This window comes from Hippopotamus amphibius, chromosome 17 (genome assembly GCF_030028045.1).
Source record: "Hippopotamus amphibius kiboko isolate mHipAmp2 chromosome 17, mHipAmp2.hap2, whole genome shotgun sequence".
Lineage (NCBI taxonomy): Eukaryota > Metazoa > Chordata > Mammalia > Artiodactyla > Hippopotamidae > Hippopotamus > Hippopotamus amphibius.
Window position 1 is genome coordinate 27364432 of NC_080202.1, and position 22793 is coordinate 27387224.

The window sequence follows — 22793 nt, forward strand, 5'->3', positions numbered from 1 at the left end:
TCCCCATCCGCAGAGTGGCCGCAAGTACCCCCTGGTGGTCACGAGGCTCGCCTGAAAGCCGGAGCCCCGCGCCCAGGGCACGCGGGAGCCACCAGGGTACGCACCTCGCGACTCGGACCTCAGCGACCCGAGCTCCCCGGCGGCCCCTCGCGGCCCGCCCCGCCCCGCCGGGGCGGGGCCCGCCCGCCCCACGTGACTTCCTGAAAGGCCGGGGGGCCGCCCCTCGGGCAGCTAGGTTTCGTTTCCTTGGCGGCCTCCCGGCGATCTCGCGGCAGACGCGGCCAGGCTCCCCGCGCGTCCTGTCGGGCTCCCTCCCCCAGGAGCGCCATGGCGGAGCTGTGCCCCCTGGCCGAGGAGCTGTCGTGCTCCATCTGCCTGGAGCCCTTCAAGGAGCCGGTCACCACGCCGTGCGGCCACAACTTTTGCGGGTCGTGCCTGGACAGGACGTGGGCCGTCCAGGGCGCGCCCTACCTGTGTCCGCAGTGCCGCACCGGCTTCCAGACGCGGCCGCAGCTGCACAAGAACACGGTGCTGTGTGCGGTGGTGGAGCAGTTCCTGCAGGCCGAGCAGGCCCAGCCCGTGCTCCCCGACGACTGGACGCCGCCCGCCCGCGCCGCCGCCCCCAGCCCGGCCGGCCAGGTGGCCTGCGACCACTGCCTGCAGGCGACCGCCGTCAAGACGTGCCTGGTGTGCATGGCCTCCTTCTGCCAGGAGCACCTGCAGCCGCACCTCGACAGCCCCGCCTTCCGGGACCACCCGCTGCAGCCGCCCGTCCGTGACCTGATGCGCCGCAAGTGCCCCCAGCACAACCGGCTGCGGGACTTCTTCTGCCCGGAGCACAGCGAGTGCATCTGTCACATCTGCGTGGTGGAGCATAAGACCTGCTCGCCTGCGCCCCTGAGTCAGGCCAGCACCAACCTGGAGGTAGGGGGCGGCGGGCAAGGGCGCAGAGGGGCACCCTGGGCCTGCTGGGTTGTGCAGAGGGCACCACTGTGGGCATCTTGGCCCACTTGGATCACCTGGGTGCGGGGGATGGGTCTTGCTGGGCCTGAGATGGGGTGGGGGATCCCCAGTGTCCAGGTAGAAAGGGGCTGGGAGAACTTACAGCCCTCCTCTGTCATTGGTGGTCCATGTCCTCTACCCCCACCCCACTCACCTGTTTTGCAGAGGAACCACTGAAGACACAGGTGATGCATTACTTGCCTTAAGCCTAGCACTTATCTGACATATTTAGTAGAGGGTTTTGAACATCAGATGTGAGTGCTGGAGGTTACCTCTGTTCTCTCAATAAATCTGGGTAGCACCCAGGAGGTGGGTATAATTATTGACAGCTGAGGAAATGGAGGTTTGAGAATTTAATTTAACCTGAGCTAACGCAAGTGGCCAAATGAGCTTTAGGCCCCCAGTGGGTCTGACTCCACATTTGCTGTTTCTCTCCATGGACCAGCCTCAAAGCCACGTCCGCAGAGTTCATAGGACGTTCTGGAGGTCATGTGAGAAAAAGCCTTTGGTGAGCAGAGACTTCTAGTGACCAGGGAGGATCTTTATGGGTGGGAGAGTGGGTAGAGTCCCAGGAATCCCTGGATAGGATGCACAGCCAAGCTCTTGCACCGTAGCACCCTCTATCCTTTCTGCACCTTTTTAAAGCACAGGATTGGTCCTCATCAGTAAAGCAAGGAGGTGGGACCAGGTGGATTCATTGCTAAAGGGCCTGCTGGGTCTGATGATTTTAGTGGTTTGGGTATCATAATTGCCCCCTGTGGACTCGAAGCAGAGGCTGAAAAGGTGAGTCCAAGCTTGCTCTGCTTGCCGCACGACAGGCCAGTAAATCGGGAGAGGCAAAGAATAGCAACTGTAATTGGAAAGCCGGCAGACCGAGAAGATGGCAGACTAGTGTCTCAAAAAGACCATCTTATCAGGATCTGCATGTCAGTTTCTTTTATAGACCAGAGAGGCAGAGGAGGTGAGGAAGTAAAGCCAAAAGGCCATAAGTTTTGCAAATATCCCCTGGAATGGCCAGTCTCAGGGAGGGGATGTGTTAATTCTTCTTTCTTGCAGCCACCTACAGGTGGGCAGGGTCAGGATGTTTTCCTGAACGAGGGCACTGTGGTTTAACATTCAGGCAGAGGGGCAGGGTTCCCCCAGGCAAGCCATTATGTATAGACAGCATCCTCTTAGTGAACAAAAGCAGTGGGAAGCAAGGTTAAAGTAAAAGAAATAGATCCAACATATAGCCAGATTTTGTTCTTCCCTGTAACATAACTACTTTTCATTGTATCAGTCTAAGCTCCAGGGAAGCCTGATTCCCTTTCATTCTCGCAGCCCTGTCAGGGAGGACAAGGGCTGTCCTCATGTCATCAAAGAAGACATGAGGGGCTTCCTTGGTAGTGAAGTGGTTAAGAATCTGCCTGCCAATGCAAGGGACACAGGTTTGATCCCTGGGCCAGGAAGATCCCACATGCCGTGGAGCAACTAAGCCCACGTGCCGCAACTACTGAGCCTGTGCTCTAGAGCCCACAAGCCACAACTGTTGAGCCCATGTGCCACAACTACTGAAGCGTCCATGCTCTGCAACAGGAAGCCACTGCAATGAGAAGCCTGCACACTATAATGAAGAGTAGCCCCTGCTCACTGCAACAAGAGAAAGCCTCTGTGCAGCAACAAATAAATAAATAAAATAAAATAAAACAAATAAAAATAAAAGAATAAAATTAAAAAAAAACAAAGAAGAAGACATGAGGACCTGTGGGAGGTTTGCAGTGCCGCCAGGGCCAGGGTGAAGGCCTTGCTCCTGTCCGGGTTCTCCCCTCTATGGCCTGGTCTGCTTCTCCAGTCTGAGCTGCGTTTCTGTGGACTTTCCTCCCTGAGTCCCAGGAGCCAGACCTCAGGCAGTGCCTGACAGTTGACTTCGGAGGTACAGTCATCTCAGGCCCAGCCCACCTGGGTCTCCACCTGTCACAGGAAAGAACCTGCCTGGCCTTCGGAGCCTGGAGCCCTGCTCTGCCCCACATGAGCTGTGGTTCAGGGCAAGTCACTGAGTTTTCCGAGCAAGTCACTGAGTTTTCCGAGCCTTATCTTCTTCATCCATAAAATGGAATTAATAGCATTCCCCCTACCCACCTCCCCTCTCCAGAGAGATGGACTGTGTGGGTAGTGGCTGCCCAGGGTCAGGCTGGTTGACACGGGCTCGGACCAGAGCTGGATGTTGAGACCTGGGTTTGAATTCTGGCTGTGCTTCCTAGCTGGGAACTCATAAAAGAGCACAACACTAGTACCTATCTCAGCAGGCTGTGGGAGGGTTAAATGAGGTGGCCCATCAATGGTGTTTGACAGTTCACTAATGCTCCACAGAGCTGCCGCTGTCATTGCTGTTACTCAGAAAGGCCCTGAGCAGAGTTTGCTGTGTGGAGGTGTTAGGTGCCCAGACCTGCTTTGTCCTAGGATGCGTGGGCATGAGGACTAGGGCAGCCTGGCTCCTGTTGAAAGACCCTTCCAGAAGTTCTCATCCAGGAGGCAGAAGGCGAGGAGGGCCAGAAGGACCTATCTCAGCCTGGTCTGGGGCCCCAGCTCCCTCTCAGCCTCCAGGGCCCAGAGCTGGAGCCTGCGCCCAGATTATGTGTACGCACTTTTATACACACTTGGCTTTTTAATCCTTTTCACGAGCCTTTCCTGCCCTCTCTCCCCTACCCCCATTGTCCTGGCTTGCTGAGTCCTTTAGCCCATCTCCTTTTCCAGCCCTGCTGCTGGTCGGTACTGGCGGCAGAGCCAGTCCTGCTTGGCTTGGTCACTGGTGTGAGGTGGACTCAGGACTCTGGTGCCTCCGCGTGGAGGACCCAAGTCCTCAAGTCTATGAAGGGATCCTCAGAACTTCGAAAAGGTTTCTACCCTTGATTAGGGAATTGTCCCTGCTCTCAAAGTCCTTGGGTAGCTTTCTTTTGTCTATAGCCGTGTGGGCCCCTGTCTGCCATCAGGGAACTGTTGTATGCATTTGATTAGTGGTGGGTAAAATCTTTCAAAATATAGGGCTCGGGGTGTACTACTAAGAGGGGGTCTTGGAGGTAAGACAGTTGGCAGCCCCCAGGTGTCCTGAGGTCTCTTCCAGCCCTGAGACCTGTGAGGCCGGATCTGCCTGGGCCTGGCCTTCTGCCTTTGGCCTACAGTTTATCTTGGCCACTGTTAGAGGCCAGGTCACAGGGCATTGTAACAGAGGTCACATCTGAAACACTGTCAGGGACTTCGGTTTTTAGGGTTGAGTTGCTGTGTCCTTGGTCTCTGCTTCCGGCCTTTACATGTGACTGTCACTGGGTGGTTCAAATCCAGAGTCAAGGTCACTGGAGTGTCCACTGGAGTGGGAGAGGCAAGGAAGAGGAAGGGAGGGCCAGAGTGTTGTTGAGCCAGCTAGTTAGGGGATGTACATTTTTTTCCTAGAATTTCCCTGTGTGCTCAGTTTGGGCACAAGTCTGTAATTGTAATATCAGGATCTCGTAACACCAGTTAATAGCAGTGTGACCTGGGGCAAGCCACTTAATTACCCTGTGCTTCAGTGACCTCATCTGTAAGGGGCGATGACCTCTTACCTCCTAGTGTTGTGTTCAGCTTTACATAGTTAATACATGGAAAGCGCTAGAATGACGCCTGGCTTGGAGTAAGTACATGAAGACACTAGCTGCCATTATGGTGGTGGTGGTGATTTTCCTACCCATTTCTGTGCCCCAACATTTCACCTGAGTAGGGTGAAATTTGGATATTGATTTTGAAAATGTATGGCAGTACTAAGAGGCCTCAGGTGATATTAGCTTCCATCGTGCCTGATTTACTTTTGTATCTGAAGGTGGCTAGTGGCCTAGCAATTCTGAATCACCTTAGTTCAGTTCAGGGACTGAGCTGTCGATGGGCTGGTTTATTGCTGGTTCATCCTTATTCCCAGGGTGTCGCCCTTGGAGGTCTCTGCCTGTGGGGCTTATCAGGTGAGCCTTGGACTCTGATTTTTGTCCCCCTGCCTCTCCGAGGCTGACAGAGGCTTTCCCAGCTATCTTCCGGAACTGGCAGATGACCCTGGGAGAACAACCCCCGATACCAGGCTTATCTCTCCGGGTTTCCTTCTTCTGGATCTTAACTATGTAATCCTTCCCTGCTTTCTTAGCTCCGCATTAGTTTTTAGTAGATACCCCTCCCGCAATATTTTGTCTGATTTTCTGGTTGTTTGCAATGGGAGGCTTGGTTTGAACAACCCCATCTGCCACTTACTGAAGCAGCTGTCCCAGCTTGTCTGTCCATGTGAGCTTGGCCACCTTGCGGTCCTCTTTGCCTCAGTTTCATCATCTGTAAAATGGGTGCTAGTGAAGAAGCTAAATCATTAGCTAAATCCAAGCTGACATTTACTAAGGACAATTGTCCTTGCTAAGATCTAGGCACTTTGCTGAGGACTTACACTGCTCTAGTTCATCCTCCTACTAGCCCTGCGGGGTGGGAACAGTTGTGTTGATGTCTGTTTCATGGCCAAAGAAACAAGTGAGAGACAGTTGGACAGCTGGGAATCGAGTCTGGTCTGTCTGGCTCCAGATCCTATACTTGTAACTTCTTTATTGTCCCGTCTTCCTGAAAGGATGAAGGGAGGCAGTAAATAGCAGAATGCTTCCAACAGGTACAAGCAGGTGAGACTTGGCATGGTGGACACTCCTGTGAGATAGACTCGAGGGCTGTCCCTGGTGTCGGGTGCTGGTGGGGGGCTAGGATGAGGTATTTTCTTACCCAGTTTGTTTCCTCCGCAGAACAAGTTGAGGCATAAACTGACTGTCATGTACAGTCAGATCAACGGGGCATCGAAAGCACTGGAGGACGTGAGAGCCAGGCAGCAGGACATGCGGGTGAGTGACAGGGCTCCCCACCACCAGCCCAGCCCTGGGGCCTCCGTCTGCCGCCGGGGAGGTCAGGCTCACCTCTGGCCTCCACAAGGCTCGTGTCGGGGTCACTCACAGTGCCGGAATTCAACTTCAGTTTTGCAAAACGTGCGGAAAGCTATGTGCCCAGAGAGATCCTTCCCACATTCAAAGCCCAACCATTAAAAATTACGGTTAAAACATAGTTACATAAAAAGTGGTTATGATTTAGGTGGGAGAAGAACAGGAAGCAAAAGTTGCATCTATTTGTTTTTAAAAAGCGTATTTGTTTCTAGAGCCACCAGAACAGACTTGGCTCATGACAACGGAAATGCGGTCTCCCAGAGTTCTGGAGGCCAGAAGTCCAAATTCAAAGTGTGGACAGGGTCACACTCCTTAATCCTTCCTTGCCTCTTCCAGCTTCTGGTGGCTCAGGCATTCTTTGGCTCGTGGCTGCATCACTCTAGTCTCTACCCCATCCTCACGTGGACTCTTCCCTCTGTGTCTTCTCCTCTTTTGTCTCTAATAAAGACACTTGCAGAGACACATAGTTTTTCGAGACAGAAGCCTGGGTGTGTCTCCCTTTGCCTGGCAAAGCAATAAAGCGACCAAAAAAAAAAAAAGACACTTGCTATTGGATTTAGAGCTCACCTGCGTAATCCAGGATAATCTCATCTCAAGATTCCTAGCTTGATTACATCTGCAAAGACTCGTTTTTTAAATAAGATCACATTTACAGGTTCTGAAACGTGGACATATCTTTTTGGGGACCATCATTCAATGCATTACAGGAAGTATAGGAAAAAAAACTGGAAGGAAATGTAGTAAAGGAATAGTAGTGCAAGTGTTAGAGTGGTAGAATTAGGGATATTCCCTCTAGTTTTTACAATTTTTATAAGGTTACAATATTGAAAGATTTGATTTTTAAACCTCCTGGTCTGGAGCTGCAGCATTCAGCTTTATTGCCACAGCTGTGGCTTAATTAGATGAGATCTGGGTAGAATACTAGCCTGCGATGCTTTGGTCATGTTGGCAGATCTCTGAGCCTTAGTTTTTCCATCTACGTGAAGCAATCACAACTTCTTTCCAAAGGTGAGTATGAGGCTTAAATGGAAGGCTGCACATGAAAATACCTGTATTGGTTGCGGGGCAGGATAAACTGCAGTAACAAAGATGCCCCTCAAATCAGAGGCTTAAATAAGATAGCAGTTCATTTTGCTCACTGTGACAGTTCAGGGCCAGACCTGAGCAACCCAAGCTAGTGGGATGGCGCTGCTCCATGGCATCCTTCAGGGTTCAGGATCTTTCCTTCTTATCACCCTTCCTCATCTCTCTGGTTGCTGCTGGGTCACCATTACATCTTTCCTCTAGCCTGTGAGAAGGGGAACAGGGAAGGAGACTTGCACTTACCACTTTTGCTCCTGTTGCATCAGGAGCAGCTTAGTCACATGACCAAACCCAGCTGCAGGGGATGCTGGGAAATGTCTGCAGCTGGGTGGCGACATGCCCATCTAAACTCCAGGGGTGTTCTTTTACTTACAGGAGAAGAAGGATGATGAGTACTCGGGGACATTAGTAGTCACATTGGAAGTGGCAGAGTAAAGTTTTGGTTAAAGAAATAATTGAATACCCGGGACTTCCCTGGCAATCTAGTGGTTAAGACTCCATGCTTCTACTGCAGGGTGCATGGGAACTAAGATCCCGTATGCCGTGTGGTGCAGCCAAAAAAAGAAAAACAGAGAAGAAAAGGAAAAAAAAGAAATAATTGAATTTCAGTCTCCTTGTCCCTCTTATGTGTGTTTCCGTTTGTCATGTTTGATTCTGAGCTATCGAGGTTACCCAACATGTAAAGTGAAAACTGCAGCTTCTAGAGCAGTGCTGTCCAGTAGAAATGTAAAGTGAGCCTTATACTGTATATAACTTTAATTTGAATACCACATGAAATTAATTTCAATAATTATTTTATTTAACTCAGTATATCCAAATGATTTTAATCAGTATAAAGTGTTAATGAGATATTTCCTATTCCTTTTATTTTACACTTATAGCACATCTTAACTTGGACTACAGAGCACTTGGTTCAAGTGCTCTAAGTGCTCTGTAGCCACAGGTAGCAAGAGGCTGTGGTGTTGATAGTGCAGTTCTAGAGGAGATTTTCTAGAGCAGCTTCATACCTTTTAAAAAAATTACTCATGAACTGCTTTCCAGCTTAAGAAATAAAATATTGCCGAGGAAGATAAAGCCCCAGCTTTGCTTCTCCCTTTTTATATCCCCTTCCTCTCTTCCAGTAACCAGTATCCTGAATTTGTGCATTCCTATGGGTAAATTATGTACGTGTTATGTATGTATGAATTCCATATCTGTATGCATTCCTTTGGCAACAAATACTACTATTCTGTGTGTTTCTCAGCTTTATGTAGGGAGCATCATATTGTGTGTCTTCTTCTACAAGATGTTTTCCCCTTATTACTGTTCAATATTCCATCCTGTGAATAATTCTCAGTCTTCTATTAATAGACATTCAGGTGGTTTCCGGGGTTTTGCTAATTCAAACAGTGCTGCTTAGAGCATTCTTGTGTGTCCCTGGGGCAGGTGTCTTAGATTTTTTTCGATAGTCTGTTCCTTGGATTGGGTTGCTGGGTCATAGGGAATGAGCACCTTCAAATTCACCAGATCTTGCTCTCCAGAGTGGTGGCATCCATCTGTATTCCCACGAAGTATAGGTAAGAGTTCCTGGCCCTCCACATCTCAGGCTTAGCTGTTTTGCCAGTCTGATGGATGCCTTCTTGTTTTGGCTTCTCAGGAGGCTGCGCAAAGGAAGATGGACCAGCTTAGACAAGAATACATGGAAATGAAGGCTCTCATTGATGCCTCAGAGGCCAGCGCTGCACGAAAGATCAAGGAAGAGGAGAAGAGGGTCCACAGCAAGTTCGACAGCATTTACCAGATCCTTCTCAAGAAGAAGAGTGAGATCCAGACCCTGAAGGAGGAGGTGGAGCTTGCCCTGACTAACGGGGACGAGTATGAGTTTCTGGAGGTGGGTCGTGTCGAATACTCTCTCTGCTGAGCGTTATGATGTTAACTGTAGGTGCAGCAGGCCCTTCGAGGAGCTGGGGCTGTACGAGGTCATGGGAAGCACCCCCGAGACACGTTCTGTGTTAGTTTTTTACATTTCATGACAACTTACCACAGACTGAGTGGCTTAGAAGAGCACCTGCCTGTTATCTCAGGGCACGGCTCAGGTCTCACCAGGCTACTTTCCTTCTGGAGCTCAGGATTGTTTTCCAAGCCCACATTTTTGTTGGCAGAATTGGGTCGCTCGTGGTGCAGGACCGGGGTCCCCACGTGCTTGCTGGCTGTCAGCCGGGGCTGCGCGCAGTTCCTAGCGGCTGCTGCGAGTCCTCGCCGTGTGGCCCTCTTTCAGGTTGGCATCTGGCTTCCTCAAAACGAGCAGAGACTTTCTCCCTCCAGGAAGGCCCAGTTCCTCTTTTAAGGAATCTTACCTGATTAAGTGAGGCCCACCCAGGAGAATCACCTTTTTGATTAACTCAAAACCAACAGATTTGGGATCTTAATTACGTCTGCAGCATCCCTTCAGTTTTTTCGTGCAGTGTAGCCTAATCACTGGAGAAATAGCCGTTCATACTCAGTGTCGTGCCCATACTCAGGAGGAGAGGATGGATAGCGTGTGCACCCGGGGCAGCCGGGAAGCTGGGGGCCATCCTAACGTGCTGCCTACTGCGTAGGCCGCCACCGCTTCCTTCCATCCCGCCTCCGCACGGCCCCTGGAAGTGTCTTTCTACAGCGCAGGCCCCCTCCCCGCCCTTTCTGACTTCACGTTCCTTAGCAGGGCCCACAGGGCCCTTGGTGACCAGCCTCCCTTTGCCAGCAGCCTCATCTCTTGCCAGCCGCCCCCCGCTTGTGCCCTGTGCTCTGACCACAGCAGAGCACTCCAGGGAGGGTGAGAGGGAACGCCGTGGCTGGCCTCTGCCTAGTGAACCCTGTCCTCTGTCCAGGGCAACCCCGGTTCCCGCATCTTCCTCGGATTTCTGCCATTGCTGGTGGTCCGGAGCCTTGTACCTGCCTCTGCTCTCCCATGACGATGTTGTTGTAGATGTGCTTGTTTTCATGTCTGTTTCCAAGGCTGTCAGGGGACTTCCCTGGTGGTCCAGTGGTTAAGACGCCATGCTCCCAATGTGGTGGGGGGCGTGGGTTCAATCCCTGGTCGTGGAGCTAAGATCCCGCATGCCACACAGCAAGGCCCAGAAAAAAAAAAAAAAGGCTGTCAGCTCCTTTCGGGCGGGGTCCTTCATCCTCCTGGCATGTCCAGTGCACGGCTGAATGCCTGACACACGACAGGTGTCCCAGGGAGCCCCATTGATTGGGTGACATGCTGCTTTGACACCTCCAAGGCCCAGATTCACGTTCAGGTCCTGAGGAGGGAGAGGATGCCCGGGAATCTTCTCTTCTCTGTGCAGGGTCTTCTAGCCACACCTAGGCTGGACAGCATTAAGTTTCATCTCATGTGCTCATTCCTATTTGTTGACCTAGCTGCCTCGAGCTCTCCCAGAAGGATTCTGAGTCCACATCTGGGCCTTTTGATACCATGTGACTTGATTTGGTCTCCAAGTTCGTGACCTTCTGTAAGATCCTTCTTTCTCGTTGGATGTGTGGCTGAATCCTGCAACCCTGTTTTTAGCGCATGTGTTCAGAGCTGGTCCTTGAGGGATGGAGATGGTGATGAGCTTCCTGTACTTTTTCAGCCACAGCTGGAGGGGTGGAAAAGGGCTTATCCCTGGGGGTCAGGAGACCAGGGTTCTAGCTTTGTCCCTGCCACTAGTTGGCAGAAGTCCTGGCAGGACACTTGTCATTTCTTAACCTCAGTTTTCCCATTTGTAAGGTGAGTGATCTCTGAGGGCCCTTCCAGCTCCAGATCACTGTGTCTTAAAGTGGCACTTTAACCCCCAGCATCCTCTGGCTCTGATTTGAGAGGCTGATCAGACTTAGTGCCCATGGGCACTGGGGAGCTCCTCCCAGGGTTCATGAGGCCCGAGCCTGGGCCCTGGCTTCACCAGAGCTGCCTGAACTAACCCCCTGGCTTGTTGCAGAAAGCAGCAAAACTGCAAGGAATCACAACAAAGCCAGTCTACGTCCCCAAGGTGGAGCTGAATCATGAGCTGATAAAGGGTGTCTGTCAGGGCACCTCTGAGCTCAAAAATGAGCTGAAGCGGTACCTCAAACAGACCCAGGACAAGAAGCCTGAGGAGCTCACCGTCCCAGGTAACCATTAGCAACCTCCCATGCGTTCCACCAGGACCTCTGAAATGGGATGGGTCCCCTCAGTGTTCTGGGGTGGGAGAGAAATAATCTTGACCTGGAGTATTGGGGCTTGAGTTTCAGGGGTTACAAAACATCTGCCCTCCATCGAGGAGGTAGTGGGGAGTCTTTGCCTCATCCTGAGACTGTGGCCATCCTTCCTGAAATATTTTTGGGGGCTGGGTGTTATGATTGGTCTTTTTAAATAGGCTTTTTTTTTTTTTTTGTCTGAGTCTGAGGTTGGTTCAGATGGGTTGAATGGATTCTGGGTTGTCATTGTTATTTGGTAGGGAAATGGCTAGGTTGGGTGTCAGAGAAACATGGAATTCTTCCTTGATACCCTCTCCCCTTCTGCTTATAACCAACCCATTGTCAGATTTTGCTTCTTAAATGTCTCCTGACTCAGCTGGTTTCACTACCAGCCACCACTTGCCTTCTGTCTGTTGCAATCACCTGTGGCAGCTTCCTAGTGAGTCCTTGTGCACACACTCCTGTCGCAGCTGGAGAGAGCTTTTCAGGATGCAAATTTGATTTCTTGGCACCTTCTCCCCTGCCTCCTCTTCAGAGAATTGCCATTGCTTTTATCCAGGCCAGACTCTTGACCCTGGCTGTCAAACACCTGCCCAGTCAGGCCCCGTCTGTGTCTCCAGCCCTGGAGTCCCCTCTCCTCCCATACAATTCCTCTATAGTCAGTTCTTTAAACATGTTAAGATTCCTGCTACAGGGCCTTTGTACACGCTCCCCCACTGCCTAGAGGGCTCAGACTCCATCTTCACCAGGTGACTCCTCTCACCTTTCAGAGATCAATTGAAATGTTACAGTTCTCAGCAAACCTCCCCTGTTGCCACTCCTGCTCCTCAGGCTAGGTCCCAGGGTCCTTATCATCCCTCGGGGCCCTTTGCACACCTGTCCTTTTACTCTTCCTTGTTGTTCCCGTCTGTCTGTCCCGCCAGACTGTGATCAGTGAGGGTAGGGGCTGGGTCTATTTTCATCCAACACTGTCGCCAGCGCCTGGCCCAGAGCCTGGCGTGTGCTGGAACTTTGCTGTGGGGTCCAGGGGACGGGCCTGACTCCCAGCCTGGTGAGCCGAGTGGCCCTGCCGAAAGGCCTCTGCAGCAGGTGAGAAGGGCCACGTGGAGGGGAAGGCCGCTGATGAAGTCGCGCTGCGTGTTTGTTTTCCTGGTATGTCAGTGGTCACTAGTCTGGGGACGGAGGGGTGAGAGAAACCAGAGGGATGTCACGTCCCGCGCCATCCAGGCATCTTGACCTCACCACCGCGAGGGAGGGGCGTCATCCTCGTTGGAAGCAACCAAAGCTCACCGATGGTTCAGAGGTCGTGGAGCTGAGTGCTGGTGGAGGAAAGACTCCATCCGCTCCGACGACATTTTAAGGCAGAGAAGAGGGAACCTGCCGCGTGTCTTTCTGTTACCTTGTTTCTAGTGCTTGTAAATGATCGGATGGGGAAGGTCGGCAGACATCATCTTTGTAAGCCCTCTCCCGACTCGCCCACAGCGAGGCTGACTCCTGTAGGCTTGGAGTGGAAGAGCCACTTAAACTAACTTCTTCTTTGGCACAGGGGACCCTGGAGGACATGGCCCGCCGCATACACCGAAACCCACACGGCCTATGAAGAAGGTCCCAAGTAAGTAGCCCCACCTCTGCCCATGGCAGCGGCGGCTGTGGCTGGCGCTGCTTGGGCGGAGGCACCGGCGGGCGTCACGGCTCCTTCCAGGGGGTCACAGCCCACGCAGGCTCCGTCGGGCCCGGGCGCATCTGCAGGCCAGTGCCGCCCGACCCCGCTGAGGGGAGGTTTCGGGGCTGTTGCGGGAGCCCCCCCAGGGCACACGGGGGGACCGGCCATCAGCACTGGACGTTGCGACCACCTGGCACAGCAGGGTGACCAGAGCTGGCCTGTCTTGAGAAATATTTATGACGCCTGGGTCCCAGCACGCGGGGCGGCCCCGTGAGCAGAGGCTGAGCCTCTCCGTAGCCCAGTGCTGTTCGGTCTTGAGTTGGGGTGTGTTTCTGCCGTCACAGAGCTTCTCAACCTTTTTTCCATTATTCCCCTCCTTTGCTCCTACCCCTCAGGCCCTTTTAGAAACTTTTTTCCTAATCACCCCCATTCATGAAATTTTAACACCACACACGTGGTATATCTGTTTATATACTGTGCTTTTTATACATAAAAAGCCTATACAAGTGTTTTTCATCCTTCCCTCCCCTGCCCCCGTAAGAATCCATTTTTGCTCCTCCTTGGGGGTGAAATCGCCGTTGTTGAGATGGGGCTGGGGTGAAGAATGGTCCTCAGTTTCCTCATCCATCCAATTTGGACCATAATGATGTCCACCTCATAGGATTATTGTGTAAGGTTCACATGGGACACTGGTGGTGAAAGCTCTTTAAAGGCCAGGCATATGTCACTGAACTGTTGGCCGAAAAGTCGGTGAGGATGGAGGAGGGCTGCCCCCTGTTGGGTGGTTGGGGGAATGAGAGAACTCTGGGCTGCTTTTGTTGTTGTTTGCTTGTTGTTAGTGTTTAGTGGCTGTCTTTGGCAGGCAGACGTGTGGTACCAGTTCCTGAGCGGGGTGGGGTTGGGGCCTGGGTTGCCTGGGGCAGGTGTCGGAGGGAGCTGTCAGCGGAGCCTGAAATCGTGGACGGGCACCGTGTGTGAAGAGGGAGGTGGAAGAGGAGGTGACAAGTACTGTAAACCTGTGTCCTTCTCCAGGCACAGCCCCTGAAAGCCTCCTTCCCACTGCCTCCCTTCATAAGCCCCACTCTGCCGCACCAGTGAGCTGTGGATGCTGGCATCAGGCTGAGGTGGGGAAACAGGCAAAGAAGGGGTGGACTCATCACTGTGTGGGTGAGGCTCTTAAGCATTGTGATGACTGGGGAGGGAGCCCTGTGCCCAAGGCCAAGGTCATAGCCCGGGGTCCTGCCAAGATGCCGGTCCAGTGGGAGTGGGCAGGAGAGGAGCAGGTGGAGAGATGGGGAGAGTGAAAACGCCTCCTGAGAAATACAGCTCTGCAGTGGGAGGAAGGGGCAGCCAGGGGAGCACGTGGGGCCGAGGGAGGGTCTGGTGGGGAGAGGGCAGGGCTGGTCTGGGATGTACAGGGTCCTGCGGGCAGGCAGGGTTAAGATTCAAAGCACCGCCTTTTCATTTCAGTGGTGGGGGAGGTGGCAAAAAGGGAGCCCGAAGTCTTCTAGCCCGCTCAAACTCGAGCGCTCGTGGGACTCCCAGGGGCTTGTAGCACACGGACTGCTGGGCCCCACCCCAGACCCTCAGCTGGTCTGGGAGGGCCCGAGAATTTGCATCCCTCCAGCCTCCCAGGCGACGCTGATGCTGCTTGTGTGGGGACCACGCTTTGAGGACAGTTGTTTTAGCTAAACTCAGTTCCCACAGGCGCACAGATACTTTTTAAAGACTATTGTGGGATTTTTGGGCTTCCTAGGTGGCGCAGGGGTTAAGACTCCGCCTGCCAATGCAGAGGTCACGGGTTCGATCCCAGCTCCAGGAAGATCCCACATGCCGCGGAGCAACTAAGCCCGTGTGCCACAAAAAAAAAAAAAAAAAAAAAAAAAAAGACTATTGTGGGATTTTAATCTAACAGTATGAAAAGCTTTTTGATATGGTTTCTGATTCCATGTTACAAACTACCACTTATTGAGTTTTTGTGTATTATTAAAAAAAATCTAATACACCTTCCTTTTCTAACGACCAACGTATAAAGCTGAATTTTCTTCCTATATTTCAACTACACATATTGCAACAGACTAAATCCCGATGTCTTCTCGTACACGTGGCTCTATTTAAAATGGATAACAAACAAGGACCTACTGTAGAGCACAGGGGACTCTGCTCCATACTCTGTAACAACCTAATTGGGAAAAGAATTTGAAAAAGAATAGATGCATGTGTATTTATAACTGAATCATCTTGTTGTGCACCTGAAACTAACACAGCCTTGTTAATCAACTATACTCCAATATAAAATAAAAAGTTAAAAAAGTAAAATAAAACAAAATACACACACAAAAATAATAAAGACTGTTGTGATAATTGGCAAGCCCCTTTTTTTGGCTGTTTCCCTATGTGGATTTTGTGTGTGTGTGTTTGTTTTTGCATTTTTTCTTTTGTGGAGATATGATTTAATACTACAGTAAAACGCCCAGATCTTAAAAGTACAGTTAGATTAATTTTGACAAATGCATGCGTCTGTGTTACCATTACCCAGATCAGTATAAAGATTTCCTTTACACCAGGAAATTCGTTCCTGCTCCTTTTTAGTCAGCCTCTCCCCACCAAAACCATGATTCAGGTTTCTATCACTGTAGATTAATTTGCTTGTTGACCGCTTATATTTTTCAAGTTAAAACATCCTAGCTTTGTTTGTATGGGTCACGTTCATGCAGTGACTGGTTTTGTTTTTTTTAAGAACATTTATTGAGATGCAATTGGCATACAATAAACTGCATATATTTAAAGTGTATGATTTGGTATTTTTTCTTATTAGTAATGTATATATGGCAATCCCAATCTCCCAGTTCATTCTCCCCAACCCCCCTGCTTTCCCCACTTGGTGTCCGTATGTTTGTTCTCTACATCTGTGTCTCTCTGCCTTGCAAACCGGTTGATTTGTACCATTTTTCTATATTCCGCATATATGTGTTAATATACGATATTTGTTTTTCTCTTTCTGACTCACTTGACTCTGTATGACAGTCTCTAGGTCCATTGATGTCTCTTACATATGTCCCAGTTTCGTTCCTTTTTACATCATGCAGTGATTGTGTCATTGTGTTGTGCTTTAAAATATCTTGATTCTGAAAAATTTCTTTTTCAGAAGACGAAAAGAAACCCAAGAAACCTCGTAAGTTATGCATTTCTGCATCTTTTTGTTTCTGGAGTGCCCGAGTGCAAAACTAAATGCCAGCCGGGAAAGCGGAGCCATGAATTTGGGGGTGTGTGATGGGCCTGGGCTCCGTGACTGTGTCCTGTGCTGGCATCTGGGCCTGGGCTTAGAGGGGAGCACAGGTGTCAGTGCCTAAGACCAATGGGGTGACGGTCGCCCTGGCTGCACTCATTCGTGTCGCCCTGGCTGTCCAGGTGTGTGTCTGTAGCAGCAGGTCTGGCGAGGCCGCGTGGGAGGGAGCACAGGCCACCAGGTCACTCTGTCGTGTCCCAACTCACGCCTCTCCTCCCTCTGCCCCAGCCGTTGCCTTACCCGCCAAGCTTCCCACCTTCGGAGCCCCGGAACACGTAGTGGATCTCAAACAGACGGGCCAGGAGGGTGAGTTCTGGTGGGTCAGGGGCGGCGGGGTGCCCGCTCTGAGTTTGTTCGGGAAAACAACCCTCTCTTCTTCATCCAGCTGCAGCCAAAGTCCCCGCGGAGCAGCCGCCCTCTGCGTCTCTCGTTACCAAGGTGCTGGAGAACTTCCTCACCAAGTCCAGGCCTGAGCTCTTGGAGTGTGAGTAGCTGCTGGCCCTTGCCTCTGTCCAGCTTGGTCAGCCTCTGCCCTGCCGTGCTCTGCTCTGTCACACCCTTGCTTGCTTGCCTTCTGGTTCCAGCCCGCAGGTGCTGGGAGTTCCTTCCTCCAGGCCAGCCTAGGGGCTTCCTGCCCACAGCTTAACCCACAGTGCACCCTCCACTCGTGCTCCCTTCCATGCAGTGGCCAGAACCTATCTCTGCAGCGTACGCTCAGGCCCTCCTTTCCCCACAGCTGCAGTGGGCTTGGTGGCGGGGAGCAATGGGGGCCTGGTTCTCGGGGCGACCTCCCCGGAGCTTCCTGCCCTCAGGGACCCTGTGTGAGTTCCAAGCCTGGCACTGGGCTGGTGGTCACTGCTGCCAAGCCACTGGTGGCAGTGCTCAGCCACGTTTGTGGGAGCCCACTGCGCCCTGTGGTACAGCCTTGTAAGCAGGGGAAGTAAGTTCTAGGGATTTGGGACCTTAGAGGACATTTTCCCAGGCTCTTCATTTTGCCCTGGGGGAAGCCCAGAGATTGGGGCAAAGTGTTCTTCCCTGAGCCACCGAGCCAGAGAGTGGCAGAGAAGCCCGGTATCTAGCTTCCCAAGTTCCCAAGCTAGAGATTGTCCCTCTCTGCCCTGCGGTCTCCCACTGGTCCAGGGTCCCCAGTGAGTGGAGGGGCAGAGATGGGTGTGTCCTGGGGAGGAGGTCGAGTACTCAGCTCAGCTCAGTCTTCAGACCTGCCAGAAGTGGCTGGAAGTGTGGCGGGAAGGGCACGGAGGCCATGCTGTGTCCTAACCAAGGGTTGTGTTCAGGTCGTTGCTGTGCTTACAGAGCTTGATCGGTTCCCTGCTGCCACCAGTTAAAGTCTAGACCCCTTAGCTAGACCCCACAGCTGGACCCCACGTGTCCCTCTCCTCCTGCTGTGGCCTCTGCACTCCCACTGCCCAGCCTCCCCAGGTCCCAGCATGCGCCTGCCCTGCTCGGGACTCCGTGTTTGCCTTCAATGTCCCCTCTGCCCAGCATAGCCTTCCTCTCTCCTCCGCTCTCCTCTGTTTAATTCTTCTCATCTTCCTGTCACTCGGCTCCGAATCCAGTCCGCCTGTGAAGTGTTCCCCTGCGCTCTCCCCACCCTCTGCCCCGTGGCTGTGTCCCTCCTGCAGTGTGCCTGCCCTCTAGCAGTGTTGTTACTGACGGGCTTGCCTTGCTTGCGGAGTGTGAACGCCACGAGGCCAGGCACCGTGTCTGGCTCATGGTTGTGCATCCTGCCTAGGATCTGGCGTAAGCTCAGGGTTTTGGATGGAGGGATGGACAAACAGATGGATGACTAATAGATGCACAGATGGCTGGATTGATGCATAGAGAGATGGAAATATGTCTGACTGGCTGGACAGAATGAATGGACAGATGGATGGATGGAAGGATGGATGGAGGGGTGGCGGGATGGATGGTGAATGGATGGAGGGGTGGAAATATGTCTGGCTGGCTGGACAGAATGAATGGAGGGATGGAAGGGTGGATGAATGGATGGAGGGATGGATGGATAAAACAAATGAATAAATGTTACCAGTTAGGGAAAGGAGTAAAAGTGAGAGCACGACGGGCTCCTTGTCATTGATTCCTTGATGCTTTCTTAGATGCTGTTAAAGTCATCCTGGACTACAACACAGCCCACAACAAGGTGGCTCTGTCTGAGACCTACACTGTAGCCTCTGTGGCTGACGTATCCCAGAACTACCGACCACATCCCCAGAGGTTCACATACTGCTCTCAGGTGCTGGGCCTGCACTGCTACAAGAAAGGGATCCACTACTGGGAGGTGGAGCTGCAGAAGAACAACTTCTGTGGGGTGGGCGTCTGCTACGGCAGCATGGAGCGGCAGGGCCCCGAGAGCCGGCTTGGCCGCAACAGTGCCTCCTGGTGTGTGGAGTGGTTCAACACCAAGATCTCTGCCTGGCACAACAACGTGGAGAAGACCCTGCCCTCCACCAAAGCCACGCGGGTCGGGGTGCTTCTCAACTGCGATCATGGCTTCGTCATCTTCTTCGCCGTGGCTGACAGGGTCCACGTGTTGTACAAGTACAAGGTGGACTTCGCCGAAGCTCTGTACCCGGCCTTCTGGCTCTTCTCCACAGGTGCCACGCTCTCCATCTGCTCCTCCAAGTAGTCAGGCGGCAGAACTCGGCCTGACGGCTTGTGCAGTGCCCAGGGCTCTAGTGAAAAGGCTGCAGGTGGAACTCGCGGAGAGCTTCCTGAGCGTCCCCAAGGGCTGGAAGGGTGGGAGGGGAGCTGGGGAGGGTGGGAGGATGGAGAGATGGGATAAGAGGATGGCTTTGGCCAAGGAAAGGGGGGGCAGTGATTTTGTTATGGGTGAGGAAGCTTCCCACTTCCTGGTGCCCTGCAGGCAGGATGACCGCCCCCCTTTTTCTGGTAGATCTCCAGGCTGGATGCCCAGCGGGCAGGATGACACCCCTGCCTTGTTCTGGTAGATCTCCAGGCTGGATGCCCAGCAGGCAGGATGACCCCCTGCCCTTGTTCTGGTAGATCTCCAGGCTGGATGCCCAGCAGGCAGGATGACCCCCTGCCCTTGTTCTGGTAGATCTCCAGGCTGGATGCCCAGCAGGCAGGATAACATCCCCCCCCCCTTGTTCTGGTAGATCTCCAGGCTGGATGCCCAGCAGGCAGGATAACACCCCCCCCTCCTTGTTCTGGTAGATCTCCAGGCTGCTGGGCAGCTGGGCGGGGCTTTAGGAAGTGAAGTCATTAGTGTCCCTCTCCACTTGGAAATCATCTGTAGCCACTGTGCATTCTTCCTTAGGCCTCTGGGTGTCTGCCTCTTTGCTCTCTGGAATAGCCTTCAGCTCTTGGAGTTTTGATGACTCTTCTGTAGAGCTATTCAACTCTATAGATTTTTTAAAAAATTCCAAAGTCATTGAATTTCAATATTACTCTCCACTACCTACATGTGGGAGTTGGGGTGAATGCTTAGACTTCTGGTTATTTTCTGTGCTTGAGAGAAGCAACCCACAACAGGTCTCCATTCAGACCAAAATTTCCCAAAGAAGTATGTCCTTTTCCTCCACTGTTTTCCCTTCCTGTCTTAGACCTCATTGCCCCATCCATGGTTTTAAAATGTTTAGTCCAACAGGAACCTTTTTAGTCTTAAGATTTCAAACCATAATCTGAATCAGCCTGTGTTGGATTTGTGATTCAGGGTCACGGTGACCCAGGTCCCATGTGGCCAGAAACCCCTCCCACTCCCATATATCATGAAAGGCATCTCAGCAGAGATGCCTTGGCTGAAGCCATGGAGCCTTGTTCCCATAGCCCAGGCTTTGGGGCAAGGGTCTTCACTAGGCAAGACGGACCCTGACTGTTTGCAGTTGGTGGTTTTGCTCTTGTTAGAGCATCTTGCCTTCTTACTGATCACTCTTCTCAGTGATAGCTTCCATTCCCTGGGTTGTGAGATTTTGCACTGGCTGGTGGAGATACCACCTTGGCCAGCATCGTTGAATGGTCAGCTAAGCCTGCTACCACGCACACATGCCAGGTGTGGCTACCTCAGGGACCATACCAGGTCATCTGCTGGGGTGCCTATCTGTGGCCAGAAGGGCCTTCTAGCAGGTCCATGGGAAACAGCAACATTCCTGTTCAACCCAGCACTGGTCCTTGCGTGAGTCAGAGGCCTGTCACTGGCCCTAGCCCTTTCTACTCTCTTCCTCGTTTGAGCCAGCTTCAGATGTAGGAATTGACCAGGCAAAGGGTCAAGAAGACTTAAGGACCAGGGAGGAAACAAGTGGCCAGGCTTAAGCACAAGGGGCTATTTTTCCTTCGGTGTTTCTGTGCAAGGAAAATAACCCCAGTCCACTGGGGGATGAATGGATTGCTGGAATTTCCCGAGTGCCTTATATCCTGACGTTGCCAGGATGTAAGTTCTCATCCCCAAAGTGTGGGAAATGTAACTTCTTGTGGTGAAACATGTCCTGCTCTGGGCTTTCCCAAGAGGAGCGCTGAGGTCAGGCTCCTTGTGCTATGGAAGGGACAACGATACCACTGGAGATGGGGACCCCAGGCCTTTCCATGTGGATGTTTGACAAGTTAGCATCTCAGGTCTTGTGCTGGGCCCCTGGGACACTCGTGTCAGCCCCAGAGCACTTGATATTCCTGACAGATATGTTGAGCTGTGTCACTTCCCAACAAGAACTTTCACTTCCTTGGGAGAGAAATCATCTTTGTAGGGAAGATCCCCCGGCAGCAGATGAAATGTGTGTGGGATGTTTTGGTTGTTTTTTTTTTTTTTTTTTAAAGTTTTCTTCCTTTGCTACTGGGAAGAAAAGTTCTTTGGTGATTCTTCTCAGCTTTTGGTGATGGTCCAAAAGATACTCATTGGTCTCTGGAAACCAAAGCCTTGTTAGAAGCAAGTTTATACTTGGGAAACAGCTGGGTTGAGAAGAGAGCGCTGAAGATTATACTGTGGGTCCTGCTCCTGTTTTTCTGCAGAAATGCAGCCGAGAGGGCTGTTCCCTGATGATTGGTTATCCAGCTCAGGAAAGGGAAGCATGAGACCCTCTGTTGATGAGAGGCAGGCAGGTGACCCAAGCCGAACCCTGTGCGGGTTCTTTGGAGACGTGAATTGGGTACACCCTTGCTGTCTCAAACCATTCTGTTTTTACATCCCCTCCCTTGCCTTGTGGGCCCGGTGCCCCACACTAGAGTCCTAGAGTTGGGGGGAACTTTGTATTCATCTGACTTCCAGTTTGGCAGAGCAAGTCAGATGGGGAGGTATTGGATGATTACACTCACCACTCTTGCCATCCCATCATAGAGGAGTTGCCTCCTTAGATGCCCCTGGTACCCTGGGGGAGGGTCAGAACTTCCCAGATACACAGACATAAAAATACTCTCCCAACCCAGGTATCAGGGGCTGTCTCAATCACTCTGGCGTGATAAACTAAAAGTTGGGGTCAAGTTACTGTTATTACTCCAGTGCTGGTTGATTGGTTCCCCTGTTATAATTACTTTGAAATGGGTCTGTGATCTATAGCTAATAATTATATGTTATTCCTTGCCTTATTCTGCCCCACCCCCTACTGATTTTAATTAATTAGTATTTAAGCTTATATTCTTGTGCTTATATTTTTAAGAGCTGATTCTTTTGGAGATGATCAGGGCTGTAGGCACAGATGTTTTGAAACCCATGAGAAATACGAGGGCCAAGGCTGGCGGACGTGCCTTAGAAACTTTGAATGCAATAAAGCAGCATTTGGTATTGTTTCACACATGGCAGTGTGTGTAGAAAGTAATTCTTACCTGTCATACTGTCTCAAACCATTGAGGTGTCCAAGGGCCTCTGGCGCCTCCCCCCACCCCCCAGCTGCCTGGAGATTGAGATTTCAGCAGAACTATAGCCCATTTGAGGCTGCCATGGGTTGGCAGCCCCTCAGAAAGCTTTTGACAAAGAAATCTCAGCCAGATAGGATGTCCTTCTGGACTTTGCATCAGGATAATCTGAGGATGAGGGTGAGGAGGAAAGGAACGGGTATGAGTGAAAAGGTAAATAAACCACAGTCGGGTCATCAGGGAAACAACGATGGAAATGTGAGGGTTCATTGTATTATTCCTTCTACTGTTGCCTCTGTTTGAAAATTTCTATAATAAAAAGTTAAAAAATGAAACAAAAACCAGCCAGCAGTGGGCCCTGTTCATGGATTTTATCCTTGTTTGAAGAGGGGTAGAAATTGTGGGAGGTGTGGATTTGAGGCTGTTGTATTATAATTTGACTGGCTGTTGTTTCTTGCTCCTGATGGAGAGATACTAAATCCTTGGAATTTCCCCAGTAATTGGAGTGTCCTTATCATTCACGAGCCCCTCGGATCACACCTGATGCTAAGAGGTAAGATGACCCAGAGTCAGGGCTGGTTGGCTGAGGAACCAGCCATGAGATTAGAGGGTTGGTGTCTTTGAGCCAGCCTGACCCCCAGGAGGGGAGAGGGGCTGCAAATCGAGTTGATATATGTGGGCAGTGATTCAATCAGTCACACCTGATAAAACCTAGGCACTGAAGCTCCACTGAACACCCTGATTCCACAGGGACAGGGACAGGAGCTCTGGGTTGGTGTCCTTCCTGGACCTCATT

At 51.7% G+C, this 22793-nt stretch overlaps 1 protein-coding gene across 1 annotated transcript; it reads left to right on the forward strand.

Annotated features, from left to right (window-relative positions):
• The first annotated feature begins 215 nt into the window (after nucleotides 1–215).
• On the forward strand, nucleotides 216–22415 carry TRIM25 (tripartite motif containing 25). Its single transcript, XM_057716281.1, has 9 exons — nucleotides 216–924; nucleotides 5772–5867; nucleotides 8683–8916; nucleotides 10988–11159; nucleotides 12772–12837; nucleotides 16037–16063; nucleotides 16400–16483; nucleotides 16563–16661; nucleotides 18295–22415. The coding sequence occupies exons 1-9, from the start codon at nucleotides 328–330 to the stop codon at nucleotides 18822–18824; spliced, it is 1905 nt and encodes a 634-aa protein (XP_057572264.1). The 5' UTR covers nucleotides 216–327; the 3' UTR covers nucleotides 18825–22415.
• Nucleotides 22416–22793: the final 378 nt, after the last annotated feature.

Coding starts and splice junctions, on each gene's coding strand:
- TRIM25 (XM_057716281.1), top strand. CDS start 328: ATGGCGGAGCTGTGCCCCCTGGCCGAGGAGCTGTCGTGCTCCATCTGC. Junction 925..5,771: donor AGGCCAGCACCAACCTGGAG/GTAGGGGGCGGC, acceptor TTTCCTCCGCAG/AACAAGTTGAGGCATAAACT. Junction 16,064..16,399: donor AAAGAAACCCAAGAAACCTC/GTAAGTTATGCA, acceptor CTCCTCCCTCTG/CCCCAGCCGTTGCCTTACCC.